At 50.8% G+C, this 16,788-nt stretch overlaps 2 protein-coding genes and 2 pseudogenes across 4 annotated transcripts in view; 2 read left to right on the top strand and 2 right to left on the bottom strand.

The window, feature by feature from the left end:
* The window catches only part of LOC132085611 (class I histocompatibility antigen, F10 alpha chain-like), a 777,359-nt gene that overhangs the window by 350,758 nt on the left and 409,813 nt on the right, over positions 1–16,788 (bottom strand). The window lies entirely within an intron of this gene.
* The window catches only part of LOC132085575 (zinc finger protein 501-like), a 220,807-nt gene that overhangs the window by 13,083 nt on the left and 190,936 nt on the right, over positions 1–16,788 (top strand). Inside the window, exon 2 of the mRNA XM_059491030.1 lies at positions 5,152–5,217. Within this exon, the coding sequence (XP_059347013.1) occupies positions 5,196–5,217 (22 nt within the window). The 5' untranslated portion in view covers positions 5,152–5,195. The remainder of the gene's footprint in view (positions 1–5,151; positions 5,218–16,788) is intronic.
* The window catches only part of LOC132085561 (zinc finger protein 850-like), a 221,297-nt pseudogene that overhangs the window by 51,393 nt on the left and 153,116 nt on the right, over positions 1–16,788 (bottom strand).
* Positions 1–16,788, top strand: part of LOC132085554 (uncharacterized) — a 560,373-nt pseudogene that overhangs the window by 491,443 nt on the left and 52,142 nt on the right.

Below are 16,788 nucleotides of genomic sequence, written 5' to 3'. Positions count from 1 at the left end.
GCGAACGGAGGGGGCAAGGCCTGCAGAGGATCCCACTCTCTGATTTTTCTTCTTGTTCCCTTCCCTTTCATATCCCTTTTTGTTTTCTTGTTTTTTCTCAGAGGTTTCTGATATTTTAAACATTTTTTCTTCTAAAATCTCCTGTCTAACATATGACATATTCTCTTCTAGATTAAATGGGTTTTTTTGCAAATAAATCCAGAGCCTAGCAAATCTAAACTTCTGCTTGGATACTTTGAAATGCTCAATGTGCTAACTCATGACGTCCTAATGTTTTTTTTTTTCCCATCACCTTTTTATTTATCCTTTGGCAAATTAAGCATCTTTCATTTACTTGCTTTGCTACTCCAAAATCGCAGTACACCCATAGTTCCTTAAAAAATGGTCACACAAAGCTTGAGTACCCCAGTGGGTTTTCTGATGCATGTCTTCTAATATTTTTCTAATGAGCACATTTTATTGAGTAATTGTCTTCCATCATGAAGTTTCCATTTCCCTGATTTATCTTGTTCATTTCCTGTCTTGTTGTTATGGTTTGGGCCTGGCAAAGCCAGAGCCCCCATGAGTCTACCTCTACCTGATATCTGCTGTGAGATGTGAGCAAGAATAAGCAAAGCAGGCTTCAACTTAAACATAAAGAAAAGTTTATTAGCTAGACTACACACAATTACTAAACTACACACAATTACTAAACTACACATACACAAAGGGAAAAAAAAAGAAATCACAAGGAGAATGAAAGCTACACAGAAACACTTCCCCCTCCTCCTCCAGATCCCAGTACAATTCATCTCCCAAAATTATCCACACTCCCAAAATTATTCACACTCGGTCTGGCACCACCCTTTAGAAAAAAATCAAATCTTCAGCTTATGAAGAGTAGACGGAGTCCTTCCTTGTACCACGGACTTCTTGTCACAATTAGCACCGCCCAGAGTCCTGCTATCTCGTGACATCTCCTTTCCATGCCAAGGTGCTCTCACCACCAGACATGGGATGACGCTGAGGCCTGCTTTCAGGGTGGGCCTTTTAAGGATGCCTCGTCTCGTTCCAAGCAGAGCACACTCTCATCTCTGGGACCTTTGTCCCCCCCATTTCTTCTATACCCCCTGGGGCTGAGGGGTCTCAACACCAAACTCTCCTGGCTCCGAACCTCTGCTTCCCCCTGCAATGCAGCCTCTGTATCACCAGGAGACAGTCCATGGATCTACAACAAAAGAGTCCAGCAAAGTTGCCACTCCATCTTCCCCCATTCCTTCAACATTTCTCTTTCTCTTTGCCAGACCCCCTTACTGGCCTGTTTCTTCCTTCATCTTCCACTCTTATCCTTTTCCTAGGAAAGGTAATGTTCCGTGAAGCTCTCACTATCCACAAGGGTTAAAGGCTCTCTCAGGCCGCTGGGCTGCTCGCTGCCCCCCCCCTTCTCCTCTCAGCTGTGCTGCCGGCTCATGATATCAAGTTTCAAGGTAACAGGGTAACAGCACAGGCTGCATTCTCTCCGTCTCCAAAAAGGGGGGGGGGGGGGGGGGGGGTAAACAGGTCGCTCGATGCTCCCCCCACCCTTCCACCGAATCCGGGCCTACCGTAGATGGGCCACGTGGCTTTCCCCTCCTACAGCCCAGCCAGCAACTGGGCCGGGGGAGGGAGGCCCAACCATCCACGCTGGAAATCCCAAGAGGGCTCTGAAGGACAAGAGCCCTACTTTTAACTCCTTGGGTTTGTAGTCTCGAGAGGCAGATCCAATGCCCCACTGGTCAAACCAGGTGCTCATCTTAAAATCCGAACACCCATTGGTAACCACAGCAAAACAACATATCCCAGATGTCCCATTTCCGGTCAAACCACGACACTTGTTCAATTCTTTTTTCTCAGCTTCCTTAAACTCTGGAATTTCCAGTTTTTCCTGGTTTGGAGTTAATATTAACATAACTCTTTCAGCTCCATTTTCTGCTGCATCCTTAGCTTCATGATCCGCCAAATTATTTCCTCTTCTTTCTGGGGTCTTTTCCTTTTGGAGTTCCCTAATATGTACTATAGCTATCTCTTTTAGGTAATTGTAGTGCCTCTGAAATAAGTTCCTCATGTACTAGTCCTTTTCTTCTTGAATTAAGTAATCTTTTTCCTTTCCAAATTTTTTAAAGGTATGTACTGCTCTAAAGGCATACCTTGAATCAATATATATAGTTCCTTTATTTTGTGTTAAATATTCTAGTGCTCTTTTTAAAGTATATAATTCACAAGTTTGAGCTTACTAGTTTAAGGTTAATTTCCCTTTTTCCATAGTTTGCATGTTTTTCCCATCGACTACTGCATACCCTGTATTTTCTCCTTTTGCAAGGAGTTGTATCTCTATTTTTTTTTCTTTTTTCCCCCTGTATCCAACTTACAGGTTTTCTGTGTCATTTTTCAAGATCTTATCTATTCATCTTCTGCCTCTATTTTTTGCATTCACTAACAACGTAAATACCACTTTTCTTTCAACTACACACAGAAAAATAAAAAACTTTTTTCTCACACTACTTTCAGTACAATACACCTCCCTCCAAGGAGATATAGTGAAGCTTAAAATACAGAATCCACATTACCTATACTTTCATTCATCTACATTCACTCACTTTTATTTCTCATTCCCTTCCACACATTCTTTCCCACCCTCAGGACACAGAGTGGATCCCTGTTGACAGAGAATCGCGGGTTCCTGTGGCCCCCCTCACCTTGGGGTTGGCCTCTGGGTCTCAGTATCTCGGGGCCTCCTGGGAGGGCCCTGACTCTGCTGCCTCCGGTGCCGGTGCCGTTCACCTGTGAGGCTGATTTGTGTGTCACTCACACTCTTTAGCCACGGCCCCCTCACACGCCCTGGGGACAATGGCTCGTTTGCAGGTCACCTGTACCTTATGCCACAGCCCCCACACGCCCAGGAGAACAATGGCTCATTTGTGGGTCACACACTCCTCTTTCCGCAGCCCCCTCTTCCCACCCACCTGGGAAGCTGAGACTGCTTTTGTGTGTGACTCACTCTCACACACAACAAGACAACAATAAGGTATCTTTTGTTATAAATGATCAAATCGAGAGCCAAACTTATAAGAAAACTTAGCAAAGATTTATTAATTTGTCTGTGCGACTGAAGTTTGGTCGTCAAAACCAGGACAGCCAAGGGTCAGCGTCGAGCCCGGGTTTGGTGCTGGGTGAACACGGATCTGAGTTCCGAATGTCAGAGTCTCCCCCTGTTCACAAATGCTGCCTGACACAGCGAGTTCTTTTACAGTTTATTCTGCTTGAGACCGAGATGACCGAATGTTCTTTGTGTCTCTTCCCATACATAACCGTGTCTTTACCTGCGCAGAGGTGGACAAAGACTCAGTCCAGGTGTCAGATGTTGTCAGTAGACTCTGGGGAAGGCAGCATTCATATGCATCAGGGTGGGGCTGTGGATCATCATGGTAGCTGTAATCGACGAGGCAATAATCACTCTTGGCTGGACCTGGTGACCCAGGGAAGCCAGCGATGATCGCCCTGGAAGCTTCTATTCTTTCATGAAAAACCCCGATGTTTATCTCAACCAAGTTCAGGAACTGGATGTATATGAATAAGATGCTGTTCCCTGCCAGGGTGGTCAAAAGACATAATGTGGATTTTACAATATTTTATACATTAATAGCATGAATTATCTCTTCCATATACTACACTTTCACGTCACCTATTACAACTTTAGGTGTTTCTGGCCAGTCCTGATGCTCTTGGATATCCCTCAACCCAGCTGTGCTGCCCAGTCCCAGATGTTCTTGAGCATATCCTCAATCCGGCAGAATTTGGCTCAGCCGTGGATGCTCTTGGAATGTTAATTCCTCAACCCTGCAGGTTTTAATTCTGGATGCTCTTGGGCTCTCTTATCCCTCAAACCAACAGAAATTTTAGGAGCCCCTTTTGTCCCATTTCCTAGTGGATTGGGCTTGGAAACTCCTCTGCTCCCTTCCTCCGAGGGGTCCAGCCCCTCTCTGGGACCCAGTCCCAGTTACCCCGGGGGATTCTCTCGCTCCTCTTATCACTTGCTGTGTCTCTTTACTGGCTGCTTCCCTCGAGGAAAGTTGGAAAGGGAGCGTGGGAGACTCCAGCACTCACTTGGCAGGTCTGGGACAACCAGCCCTCGTCTCATTCACAGCCCAAAGTAGAGAATGCGGGGAGAAGGGAGCCCAGGAGCCCAAACAGCCCCGGCATCCCGAAATGGGGAGAGTGAAGCAGGGGGAGCTTTTGGCATTGCTGGGACTGCCAGCAGCCTGGGCAGGGCGGGCACCAGGCACAAGGGGGACCTCCAATCCAAGCGTGACCCCCAACAGCTGGGACAGGGGGGAGCCCCCGAACACCAGAGGGGCGGGACCAGGGACGGGGAACTCCTGGAAGGCTTTTTCAGGGCTGAATCTTGGTGTTTGGGAGGTTTTTCTGGAGCCCAGATGGCCAGTGACTTGTAGAGATGGACTTGGGCAGAGCGACCTTCAAACTCAGTGTGTGTTGGGGAAGATGAAACAGGAAAGCCTTATAAATACGATTGTCTGGCAAAAGATTTTGTGAACATAAAAAGTATAAGGAAGATTGAAATGAAAGCAAGCTCTGAGATACCTCAGTTAGTGAACAACTGGAAAACAATGGTGTGGTTCAACTGAAGGTAATCCCCTTTTGATGAAACAATTCTCTCTGCTCGCAGACAGATCCAAGGGTCACAGCAGACCCTACAGCTTGGCAGAGGGAGTCCAAAGAGGAGTTTTTAGGGTTTAAAATGTAACACAGAATGGTGATGTAATGATTTTTACAGGCTGTAAATGCTATAGGATTTGTATATTGTACTAGATTGGTTAGTGAGAAATATAATATTCAACACAGAAGAAAATTGATTGTATTGTAACGGGACCCTTCCTCTCTTACGCTCTTCTCCTCTTACTCTCTTACCCTCTCATCCTCTCTACCCCTCTCTTCTCTCAGGCCTGCTCCGAGCTGTGCCTGGCAGCTCCAAGCAGGGCCCTGCACCCAGGCCCTTTGCAATAAACCGCAAGTTCCACGACCTGGCTGCAGAACTCTCTCGTCTCCGTCCGTCCCGACCGTCCTACCCCCCGATGCTCCTACAAACGCGCTCATCCCTTGTTTTCCCCAAACCAGGATTTCCCATTGCCAAGGCCTGGGACGCTGCGAGGAAGAGGAAGATGCCCCAGGACACTGAGGCAGGTGAGGAGGAAGTCAGTGCCCCTTTCCCCTCTGTGCTGCTCCATCTCCCAGCCCAGCACAGCCCCGGCTGCAGTTCAGGCCTGGGGGGATCTCCTTGCCCTTGCCTGTGGCACGGAGGCAAATTCCATCCTGTCCTTGTCCTTCCTCCTCCAGAGCAGGAGCTGAGCATGGAGAGCAGAGAGGACAAATGCCCGTGGCAGAACCTGGAGGAAGAGGCCGTTTTGAGCGGCTCCACGGCGCAGGAAGCCAACGGGGAGGAAAAGCCCCGGAGATGCCGCACGAGGAGGGGCTGCAAACGCAGCCGGCGGAGATCTGAGGGGGAAAGAGCCAGCCTGGGCCGGGAAGGTGGCCGGAGACGGAGCCAGAGCTTGGAGCTGGTGCTCCATGAGCAGCTCCATGATGGGGAGAAGCCCCACACGTGTGGGGAGTGTGGGAAGAGCTTTAGGTGGAACTCAGAACTGATAAGGCACCAGAGGATCCACACTGGGGAACGGCCCTACGAGTGTGGGCAGTGTGTGAAGAGTTTCCGGTGGAACTCCAACCTGATCAGCCACCAGAGGATCCACACTAAAGAGAAGTCCTATGAGTGTTCCAAGTGTGGGAAGTGCTTCAGCCGGAGCTCCCACCTGATCACGCACCAGAGGACCCACACTGGAGAGAAGCCCCACGAGTGTGGGGAGTGTGGGAAGAGCTTCAGCCAGAGTTCCCACCTGATCAGCCACCAGAGGACCCACACTGGGGAGAGGCCCTACGAGTGTTCCAAGTGTGGGAAGAGGTTTCCGACCAGCTCCAGTCTCCTCCAGCACTATTGGATGCACAGGGAGGAGAGGCCCTTCCAATGCCCCGACTGTGGGAAGGGATTCAAGCACAACTCCACCCTCATCATCCACCGGCGCATCCACACGGGGGAGAGGCCCTACGAGTGTGATAAATGCAGGAAGAGGTTTCCGACCAGCTCCAGTGTCCTCCAGCACTATCGGATTCACACAGAGGAGAGGCCCTTCCGCTGTCCCGACTGCGGGAAGGGATTCAAGCACAACTGCAACCTCATCACCCACCGGCGCATCCACACTGGGGAGAATCCCACGAGTGTCCCCAGTGTGGGAAGAGCTTCTCCAGCAGCTCTCACTTGACACAACACCAACGGAGGCACCACTAAGGGAAGCCCTGTGAGTGCCTCGAGTGCGGGCAGAGCTTCGTGCGCTGCTCCAGCTCCATCCCCCACTGGAGGAGGCACTTTGGGCACAGCACAGGTGCTCCACATTCCCTGTGATCCATGTTGAGAACACACCTAGCTGTTTCGCCTTTTAATTTCACCTTAATTTTTCTCTATTCTCCATCTCTTTGCACTGCAAAAGCCAAGAGGAATGGATCTGTCACCTCAAAATCACTCAAATCCCAGTGAAAACAGCTTAATCTTACCCCAAAAAGAGCTCAAACCCACCTCAAAAAACTCAATCCCATGTCAAACTCACTTGATTCCGCAGCCATCAGGCTGAGATGAGGTTGGGAAATGATTTAGAGTCGTGGGGTCTCAATTAGAGTGGTGGGATTGTCGCAGACATTTCTCCACAGAAATCTTTTCTTTTCACATTTCTGTGTCTTCGGGAGCCAGAGGCCCCCGAAGACAAGGTAAACAATTGTTATCAGCTGCTGTGGAATGCAATAGGATTCACCTTGATTGGCTCATTTTCTATGTTTATAATTAAGAGCCAATCATCAGTTCAAGCCAGGGGACTGAGTCCTTGGCCACAACTTTGTTGTGGGTTCTTTTCTATCTCTTCTTAGCTTAGCTAGCAGCTCTGCAAACCTCTCTTTATATTCTATTTAGTATAACTATAATGTATTATATCATATATTAATAAATCTAGCCTTCTGATCAAGATACAAGATTCACCGTCTCTCTCTCACCAGCAGCGACCCACTCAGGTCGCTGTAATATCTGGTGACCCCTCGTGTAAGAGCAAAAATTAATCTGATAAGACCAGAGGAGCAAAATTGCTGCACTGGGTAAAAATCCTGTATGTGTAGCATTTGAGGGTTGCTTTGAAGTGACCTCAGAAAGTGGATTCAAGCCAGGAGCTGAAGAACTGAAGATCCTGATTTGGACAGAGTTCACAGCCAAGGCTGACCACAACAGAATTTTTCTTCTGGAAAACCATCAGGAACGATGATGGAAAAGAGCAGCAGACCTGTGGAGCTGGCCAGAGCAAGCTGGACTCTTTCAGAAGGTACTGTTCACTTTTCTATCCCTGATGAACCAGCCCTTCGTAGCTTGTGGCTGTTCGTATGGCAGACCCATGCCTTGCCAGAAGAGATTCAATTCTCCCCTGCAGAGGAGAAAATCATAGCCCTCTGGAAATATTGGTGCAGAGAAGATGGTTGTTTTTTGTCAAAAACAGATATCTATGGGTTCTTTAGATGGGCAAAGCTTTTTGGGTTCTTTGCTGATATTCTGTATGCTTTGGATGTTTTTGTCTGGGAGTGCATGGACTCGATTATCCAGTGCGTCTACCTGGAGGGACGTGTCTTGCCTTCCATCTACCCAGCATTTATAAAGCTTTTCCCAGTCCTGAAACGCAGAGCAGCTTGTTTTCAATGGATATCTAATTGTTATGGCCAGGCTCCGTTTCAACCACCTTTGGCAGAAGACCCGGTGGGGGAGGACATTTTTCTTCCCAGCCCCCCCTGCTTCATGGCGGGGGGGGGCGAAACTTCGCGGCGTGAAGAAGTTTTTTTTACTCTTGCTCCGGAGCATGCTCAGATGGAGCCTCCTCCTTCCCCCCCTTCTCTCTCTCCGGGGGGATGGGAGCGGCCGCTCAAGCCAGCGCCGGCCTCTCAGACTCCGCCTTCAGATATGGGGGTGGCACCGGTCTCCGAGGTTTCCTCCATGGCCCTGCTAGAGCTGTCACTCCAGGAGATCCCGTCTCCGCCTCTCCAGGAGGTCCCGCCCGCGGTTGCACCGGCCTCCCTGCCCCGGCCAGAGCCTGTGTCGGAGAAGGCCGAAGAGACAGCACTTCCGCCGATTGACCTGTTGCTAAGCAACAGCGACGCTCCGCTGCTGTCTGTTTGCACTGCGACGGCGACTGCGACTGCGCCTCCGCAGCGGACCCCGGAGTCAGCAGCAGAAAACGGAGTTGTGCCCGCGGGACCCTCGGAGCAGCCCGCAGCGGATCCCACGCTCAGCGCGGTTCCCCCCCCGGTTCCGGCTCCCTCCCCGATGCTTCCACCGGACGTCCCAGCAGTCGCTGCGGTGGGGGGTCTCTCCTTCAGTGGGGCCGGGGCTGCCCGCCAGCTCACTCTTGTGGCAGTCCAGCTGCCGGCTTTCAAGCTCGGCGGTTTGGGGGGTGGTTTTTCGGGGATTGTCCCATGGAGGCCGCCGCCTCTCTTGTGCCCTAGCGGCGAGGGGGAGGGGGCTCCCGAAAGTTTTGCCTTTGGTCCCCAGCCCAGTGGGGGTGGTGCCGTGATGCTGTGGGAAACAAACATTCCCAGACCCGAGATGAAGATTCTCGGGGCAGCTTCTATTTCCCTGCTGCTGGCATGCCTCAGTGGTTTAGGGGAAAGGAAGCGTCTCACTGCCCGTGCTGCCATTGTGCTGGCAGAAAGGTTCAGGCCTGCAGCAGGAATGCAGAGCCTTCCTTATGGGTTTGGCCTGGGATGCTGGGCTCAGGAAATTCCTGGGCCAGGGCCATCATTTGGCCTCCTTGTGTTTCTAGGGGTTCTGATTTGTCCTACCGGTCCGGGTCCCCCTGTGTGAGCCAGTTTTGGGGTTCCTGGTCCAGTATGGGCCAGGGCCCCCAGGGCCTTTCCTTCTCTGGCATTGCTCTGACAGGCTGCTGCTCTTTTGCTTTTCGATCAAAAAAAAAAAAAAAAAAAAAAATTTAAAAATTAAATAAAAAAGATTGAAAATAGGCGGGCAGCAGCTCTGAAGTGCTGAAGCGCTGAAGGGCCAGAAAAGGACATTCTAAAAATTGTTCAAATTGTTTCAAATTGTTTAAAATTGTGTTATGCTGTTTCAGGACAAAAAGGACTCTAAGGACTCTCAGATGTCCAAAAGAAACAACTTCAGCTGATGGACTGTTCCTGAAACTCAGCTGCATGGACTTGAATTCTCTTTGCATTGTTTCTTGCAATTTTCTTATACTGTAGGATTGTTTTAGTGAATTATTGGTATTCTATATTTTATAGGTGAAGGAATTTCCTGTTCATTCCACATCAGCATTTTTCTTTTATTTTTATACAATTCAGAAAGGTGAGATGTCGCAGACATTTCTCCACAGAAATCTTTTCTTTTCACATTTCTGTGTCTTCGGGAGCCAGAGGCCCCCGAAGACAAGGTAAACAATTGTTATCAGCTGCTGTGGAATGCAATAGGATTCACCTTGATTGGCTCATTTTCTATGTTTATAATTAAGAGCCAATCATCAGTTCAAGCCAGGGGACTGAGTCCTTGGCCACAACTTTGTTGTGGGTTCTTTTCTATCTCTTCTTAGCTTAGCTAGCAGCTCTGCAAACCTCTCTTTATATTCTATTTAGTATAACTATAATGTATTATATCATATATTAATAAATCTAGCCTTCTGATCAAGATACAAGATTCACCGTCTCTCTCTCACCAGCAGCGACCCACTCAGGTCGCTGTAATAGTGGGATGGAGATTGTGTGGGGCTGGGTGTGTGGGATGTATTTGACAGCAAAATATGAGACTTACTGATTTCTCTCCCGTTCATGTTCAGTCTGTTGCAGTTCTGTTTGCAGAGTGCCGCCTTCTCAGCTCATTGTCTTTGTGTCCCTTTTCTCTCCTGCCTCTCTTTGCCTGCTCTGTTTCTCTCTCAGTGTCTCCCTGGGTCCACGGACCACCAGAGACCCTGCCCTGATTTAATTGACCCAGGCGCCACCAGAGACCCTCCCTATATTTAATTGCCTCAGGGACCACCCAATACCCTCCCCTGATTTAATTGACCCCTCCCCTGTTTTAATTGACCCCTGCCTCCAAAGACCCTCCCCTGATTTAGTTGACCTTTCCCTGTTTTAATTCCCCTTCCCCTGATTTAATTGACCCCTGCCCTGATTTAGATGACCCCTCTGTCCCCACAGACCCTCCCCTGATTATTTATTATTTTATTTCCCAATTACTATTTTAATTCCCAGTCCCAGGAGCTGAAGTCCTGAGGGCTGGCAGGGAATGTCTCTGTAGGATTTTGCTCCATTTCCCTTCAAGGGCGGGAACATATTTTCCTGGCTCGGAGCTGGAATTGCAAACTTCTGGAATGTGTGCAGGGCAACATGGACTGGGATCAAACATGGACTAGGATCAAATAGGGATTGGGATCAAATATGGACTAGGACCAAACAGGGACTGGGATCAATAGGGACTGGGATCAAATATGAACTGGGGTCAACTATTCACTGGGATCAATTATTGATTGGAATCCTACAGTGTGAGATAAACTGGACTGAGCTTATATAGACCTCCTTGTTTTCCTGGCCTGGAAACCGGGGATACAAAAGATCTGAATCAGCTGACAAGTTTTGAGGCTAAGGCCCTGCTGATAAACATCCCAATCCTCATTATTTTTCTCTTCCTCCTCTTTTCCATCATCCTTTTCCTTCCCACATAGATTCCTTCTGCAGCTTCTTGCCTTAACCATATTGCTGCACACTCCCCTTCACCCAATCCCTTTGCAGCACACCAACACCATCCATGCCCTGTTGTCCAAATGCGAGGGGAATTTGGGGAGGTGGGAGTGCAAGAAGGGAGCAGCAAAAGGCCAAGCTGAAGGCAAAGGCCAGGGCACAGCTCCTACAGCCCCTGAGGGATCAACCCCAGGGCCCAAGGCAGCCCCAGCACCCAGGGCACGGCTCGGCCACAAGCACCTGGCAGAGGCATTGCCCTCCTCGGCAGGGGAGAGCCCACCCAAACAGCCCCTGGCAAGGAACCAGGGCTCCAGCTGCAGGGCACAAGGACACTGCAAGCACAGACAGCAGCACCCTCAGGGCCAGCAAGTCCACCCCTTGATGGACATGGATTGGCAGGGCTGTCACAGCTCCCATCACACCAGGGACCCTCCACACTGCAGCCCTTGAGAACATTCAGGGTGGGTCTGCATTGAGAGGAGGCATTTCCTGATGGACACAGGGGCCTCTCAATCCACTCTGAATCTTAGACCGAAGGGTGGAAAGAGTAAAGGAATATTTTATTTTTAAGGGAATGAGTGGAAGAGATGAGCAGGTATGATTTGTTCAACTACTATTAGAAGTTGTGGGGCATAGGTTTGAATAAAACCAATTTCTTTTTCTTCCTCCTGTGATTGTAATTACCTAAGAAGAAATTTGAGAGCAGGATTTTAATACTGTAAAAGGGGTTGCAGAGGCCAGTTCTGTTCTACCTTTGTGTGACAAGATTGAAAAGGCCCATGCTGATGTGAAACCAGAAGTGAGGGCAGAGACAGGGAAAGAGGGAAAATTAGATATGGAGCCACTACAAATTACTTTAAAGCAACTAGGACAAGCAATACCTTGTTCCAAGAGAGAGAAGAAAGGGCTCACAGCCTGGTATTGAGTCCCTGTTAAAGGCAGGGCTTTTGGAGCCAACGATGTCTCCCTACAACACTCCTATCCAGCCAGTCAACAAACGGGATGGATGGACAGCAGGAGGAAACACAGAATTTTCAAGTGTTAAAATGAAGATTAAATGAGGCAGTTTTCCTGGGCCTTCCAAAAAGGAAAAAGAATCTGAATTATAGGTGGATTTTAAACAGGGTCTAGTCAAAGGAATTCTTGGGCTAAAATCTTCAACCCAGTGGCCAGAGAGTGGCCTCGCCTGAAAAGTGATGACAACAGGGAGATCTCCTATAGTTCAAGTCTGGCATCAAGGTAAAGGTTTGACAACCTAAACAGCCTCTAAATAGATGAGCAGGGCTCGCTTATTACAGTATGAAACTTGTTCAATGGCACAGGAGGATTTAGAACTGAGGACAGGGCAAGGGTTTAACCCAGCCTCCTGTGTGAACAGCCTGGAGAGGGGCTGGCAAGGAACCCAGGACTGCACTCAAGGGACAGAGCGCCAGACCCAAGCTGGAACAGATTGATGATGGGACATTCCCTGGTCTGAGGGAGAAAATGTGTTTGTGGATGGCTCTGCAAGGGCAGCAGAAGGGAAAAGAGCTACAAGACAGGCTGTTATTAAGGAAGGGGAATCAGACACAGCGCAGGTCACCGCCCCATGCTCAGCTCAACCCGCGCAGCTGTGGGTGCCTGTGAGAGCCTGGCACTGAAATGCCCTGAGCAGGAAGGCTTCAATATCTTCTGCTGACACCATGGCACCTAACAGGGGGGCAAAAGCATTTCTCACTGCTTCAGCAAACACTGGAGCAGATATCAAGGCACATTCTCCCACAGGAAGCTGGGCTGGCACACAGCCTGCCCTGGCACTTTGCTGCTGCCAACACCCAGCCAGGACATCGGAGCCTGCCTAAGGAGTGCAAAGCAGCACCACTGGTGGCCAAGGGGCCCATGCCAAGTGTCCCTGAGGCCAGAAACTGCCGCCAGCACAGCTCTACACGGGGGGAGTCCCTCAGCCTGGCCTCAAGGGCTCTGAAGCCCCGGAGATTTGCACTTCCCGCCCGCAGCAGGAGGATGGGAGGCCGCCCCTGAGCCTGCCCTGAAGGCAACGCAGCAGCAGCCAGGGCTCCACAGCGGGCCAAGCCCCTGCGCCTGCCCACAGATCCTCGCCTGGAATCCTCTGCAATCCTGGCCACCCTCCTCTGCCATCTCCAGCCACTGGGGCCAAGCCTTGCTGCCACTGCTGCAGCTTCAGCGCTGGCTGGGCCTGCACTGCCACAGCTGCTGGGGAACACCACGGCACAATTCCACTCTGTGGCTCACTGACACCCACACTCTGGGCTGCCTGCCACTGCACTGCTGCAAAATGTACCGAGTTTACTCCTTTTAAATCTTATTTCTTTGTTCAGGCTTGGTTTGTCTTTGCCTTGGGGAAAGGAATTTTAAAGGTTTTATTTAAGGGATGTTACACCACTCAATGGAGATGAGTTTAACATCCCAACAGACTGGGAATAGCCCAAAAGACACCCACAGAGATAACGACCAGCAACAAAACATCAACATTGCCCAGCAGCAAACAGCAACCAACAGCTACCCCAGACACTGCCCCCGGCAGAGCTGGAGACACCTGGGCTGGAAAAGGCTGAGAAGGAAATCCAGGAGTGTGGAGACCGAATTCACATCAGCGGGGAAGAAATCCAGGTCCAACAGGAAACCAAATACTAAAAACTTACACAATTGGGAACAAGGAACATTAAAGCAGTGGATTTAGACTGCTTCAGACTACATAAAGTTGGGGAAAAATCTAGTAAAACTCACATGGCATGGAATGATTTTCTCTGCACAGCCGGGCTATTTGTGAAAGAAATTATTTCTGTTGCACATCCTGGCCAGAACCAAGGAATGCCTTGACTCTCTAACACTAAAGAGATTCTTGGAGAGGTTTTGTTTTCCCTGCAGTTTCAGTGATAAGATAACAACATGATAATAATTTTTTATAATAATTCCCACTTTATATTGTCAGGTGGGTTTGGGGCAGAAGTGTGAGGATCAATTTTTGGTCTGGGTTTTTCCAAGTTCTCCTTTATAGGGCATTTGTAGAACTGCAGAGCTTTAACCGTAATACTTTGAACTTGTAAATAGTTAATACTTTTTTTTAAAACACAGCAGATTCTTGGGGGGCCACGTGCAACTCACCAGATGGCTGCCCTGGAAGAGAAGCTTCATTCCAGGCAGCCTCCAGAGGAGCTTTAGAAATGCAAATGAACACTGCTGGGCAAAGTGTGGACAATGCACCTGGGTCTCTTGCCCGGGGCAGGAATTGGGCTGATTCCCTCTGCCCCTCACCCCAAGCTCTGCCTCCTTGCACTGATGGAATTTGCACAGCTCAAGGCAGAGCCCAGGGGGAGGATATCTGACCCTGCAACACAAACGAGTGAAGCTGCAAATGGAAACAGCAAATTGAGAACGTTGGGAAAACTTCACTATAAATAAGTGGGGGAATCATCCCTCTGCCCACTCCAACATGTGCTGTCACTGTCTGTGTTATATAGGGTGGGTTAGAGCACCGAGAAATTCTTGCTGCCACAAGTTCAGGGAAATCAGTTGGGAATCTAGTATTTCATGATTCAATTAGATAAAAGTGGTAAATTGATGAAGTCTTGGCTGAAGAGAGCGCGCAAAATGGGGAAAACATTAACGGCCAGCAGAACAAATCCTACAACACCATGGATCAGCCCCTGGGAACCCGAACCAATTCATATCAGGAGCCACAGAACCCATTTCTCATTTCAATGGCATCAATAGATTACAAGCTGTCCTCGCAATAATAACCAACCAGACAGCTTCAGCTCCTGACCTTCCTGCTGACCAACCCACTGAAATGAGGAACACAACACTTAACCATGGGATGGGATCAGATCATCTGTTAGCAGAAAAAAAGAGGAGTTTGTGGAAAATTAAACTACTCAAAACTGCTGTTGGCAAAGAGACGACAAAGAAAAAGCGGTGAAACAGATAACAAAGGAAGTAAGAAAGCACCTCATGCTCCAGCCCAAACGTGGAAAGGATGGGAATGGGACACGGTTTTGTGGCTCCCTGGCAGACCATGGGTTAAACCAATGCTGTTTCTCCTCTGATGTGCTACAGCAACTCTCATCTTTTTACCGTCCTCCACACCTTGAGAGTGCAGCTCATTCAGCAGCTGAGGGAGGGGTCAGGGATTTGTAGATCATGAAGCGACGGGCGAAACCATCAGCTACAATAAATGTTACTAATTAACATGGATGGCTGCTCACAGAAAGTCCCGCTAAATTCCTGAACTTCCAGAAGAGGAAAGACTTAATAGAGCCGTGAATATCGGCTGTTATACAAAAGTGGGGGTGCACATTAACACGGACATGCAGTTGGCGGACCGGGACGTCTGAACCTTCCAAGTACCTCAGCCAGTGGGAAAGGGAGAGGGAGATGGGCCGGGAAAATGAGGATAAAAACCAGGCTGCGAACTACAACAATGGCAGAGAGCGCACGGCAAATGCCCCACGGCCTCTCCCTCTGCCCAGCAATAAAGTCACTTTTACAGGACTCCTCTGTCTCCTCTGCGCACAGAAACCTCCGGCCACGGGAATTTCCCCGCACAGCCCCGGGCACGGGGCAGCCCCCTCTGTCCCAGCCACAGCAACCGGGCCGAGCCAGCGCTGCTCCGCCAGCGGCTCCTGCCGAGGCAGCGGCCGCAAGGAGACTGCGGGCAGCCGCTCCCGCAGCGCCCTCACGCCAGCGGCAACACGCGCCGGACACGGCACAACGAACCCGCCCGAGCCCCCTGCCGCCCCCGAGGCCCGCAGCCAGCCCCGAGCCCCCGCACAACCCAGAGTGGCTCCCACCTGCGCTGCGGCCGCCTCCGAGCTCCGCCGCCGCCTCACCGCGCTCCGGCCGCTGCCGCCGCTCGCAGGACCGCACACACGCTCCGACAATGCCGCCGCTGCCCAGCCACGGCCGCCCTCAGCCCGCCACCGGGGCCCTGCTCCGCCCCGCTCCCACCAATCAGCGCGCCACAACCACGACTGACGGCACCATCGCCCAATCCCAGCCAGGGGCGGGCTCTGCACACGGCACAGCCCCACCCCGCGCTCTCAGGGCCCCCCGGGCTGCGTGAGGGCAGAGCCGGAGTTGAGGAGCAGCCCTGGAACGGGCCCGGGCCCGAGGGGATTGAGCTGAAAACACAAACTTCTCCGCAGCTCCCGGCACGGCTTTCCCGGCACTGCGGCTCCGGTGGCTCCAACTCAGCCGGAAGCCCTGGAGCCTCACTTCTCCTACCCCTAATTAGGAGACCATCAGTGCATCGCTTTGATTTCCCTCAAAAAGAGAAAACCGCCCCAAAGCCCTGTGGACGAGTGGGGGAGGGGAAAGATTTCTGACAGAAAACTCCTAAAACTCAGAGCAGGATAATGGGAAGTAAGTGAAGAGCCTTAAATGCAGCTTTCCCCCACGCCTCCCTCCTTCCACCTGCGCCTCCTACCCCGGCAGTGCCGCAGACAGGGAATGGGGCCGTGCTCAGTTCATGCCCCGGGGCTTCTCCCTCTGCTCAGGGACAGGAGTCGTTCCCCTGCTGCACCCTGGGCTCTCTCCCACCGGAGACTTCTCTAGGAACTTCTCCAAGCTGAGTCCATCCCATGGGGCACAGCCCCCTCCAAGTGCTGCAGCGTGGGTCACTGTGCCCTGGGGTCAGTCCTGCCAGGACAGGCTGCTCCTGCGGGGCCCTCTGGCCGCGGGGTCACAGCCTCCTCTCACGCATCGCTGTGCTCAGCATGGCTACTCCGGGCGCGGCAGGGGGATCTCTGCATCCAAATGGATCTGCAGGGGGATCTCTGCAGCCCCAGGGATCTGCAGGGAGATCTTTGCATCCCCGTGGATCTCCAGGGGGATCTCTGCATCCCCGTGGATCTGATGGGTGATCTCTGCTGCCCCGTGGATCTCTGCATCTGGCAGCGCCGTTTTTGGAGGCACCAG

This window comes from Ammospiza nelsoni, chromosome 31 (genome assembly GCF_027579445.1).
Source record: "Ammospiza nelsoni isolate bAmmNel1 chromosome 31, bAmmNel1.pri, whole genome shotgun sequence".
NCBI lineage: Eukaryota > Metazoa > Chordata > Aves > Passeriformes > Passerellidae > Ammospiza > Ammospiza nelsoni.
This window is presented reverse-complemented; position numbering and strand designations above follow the sequence as displayed.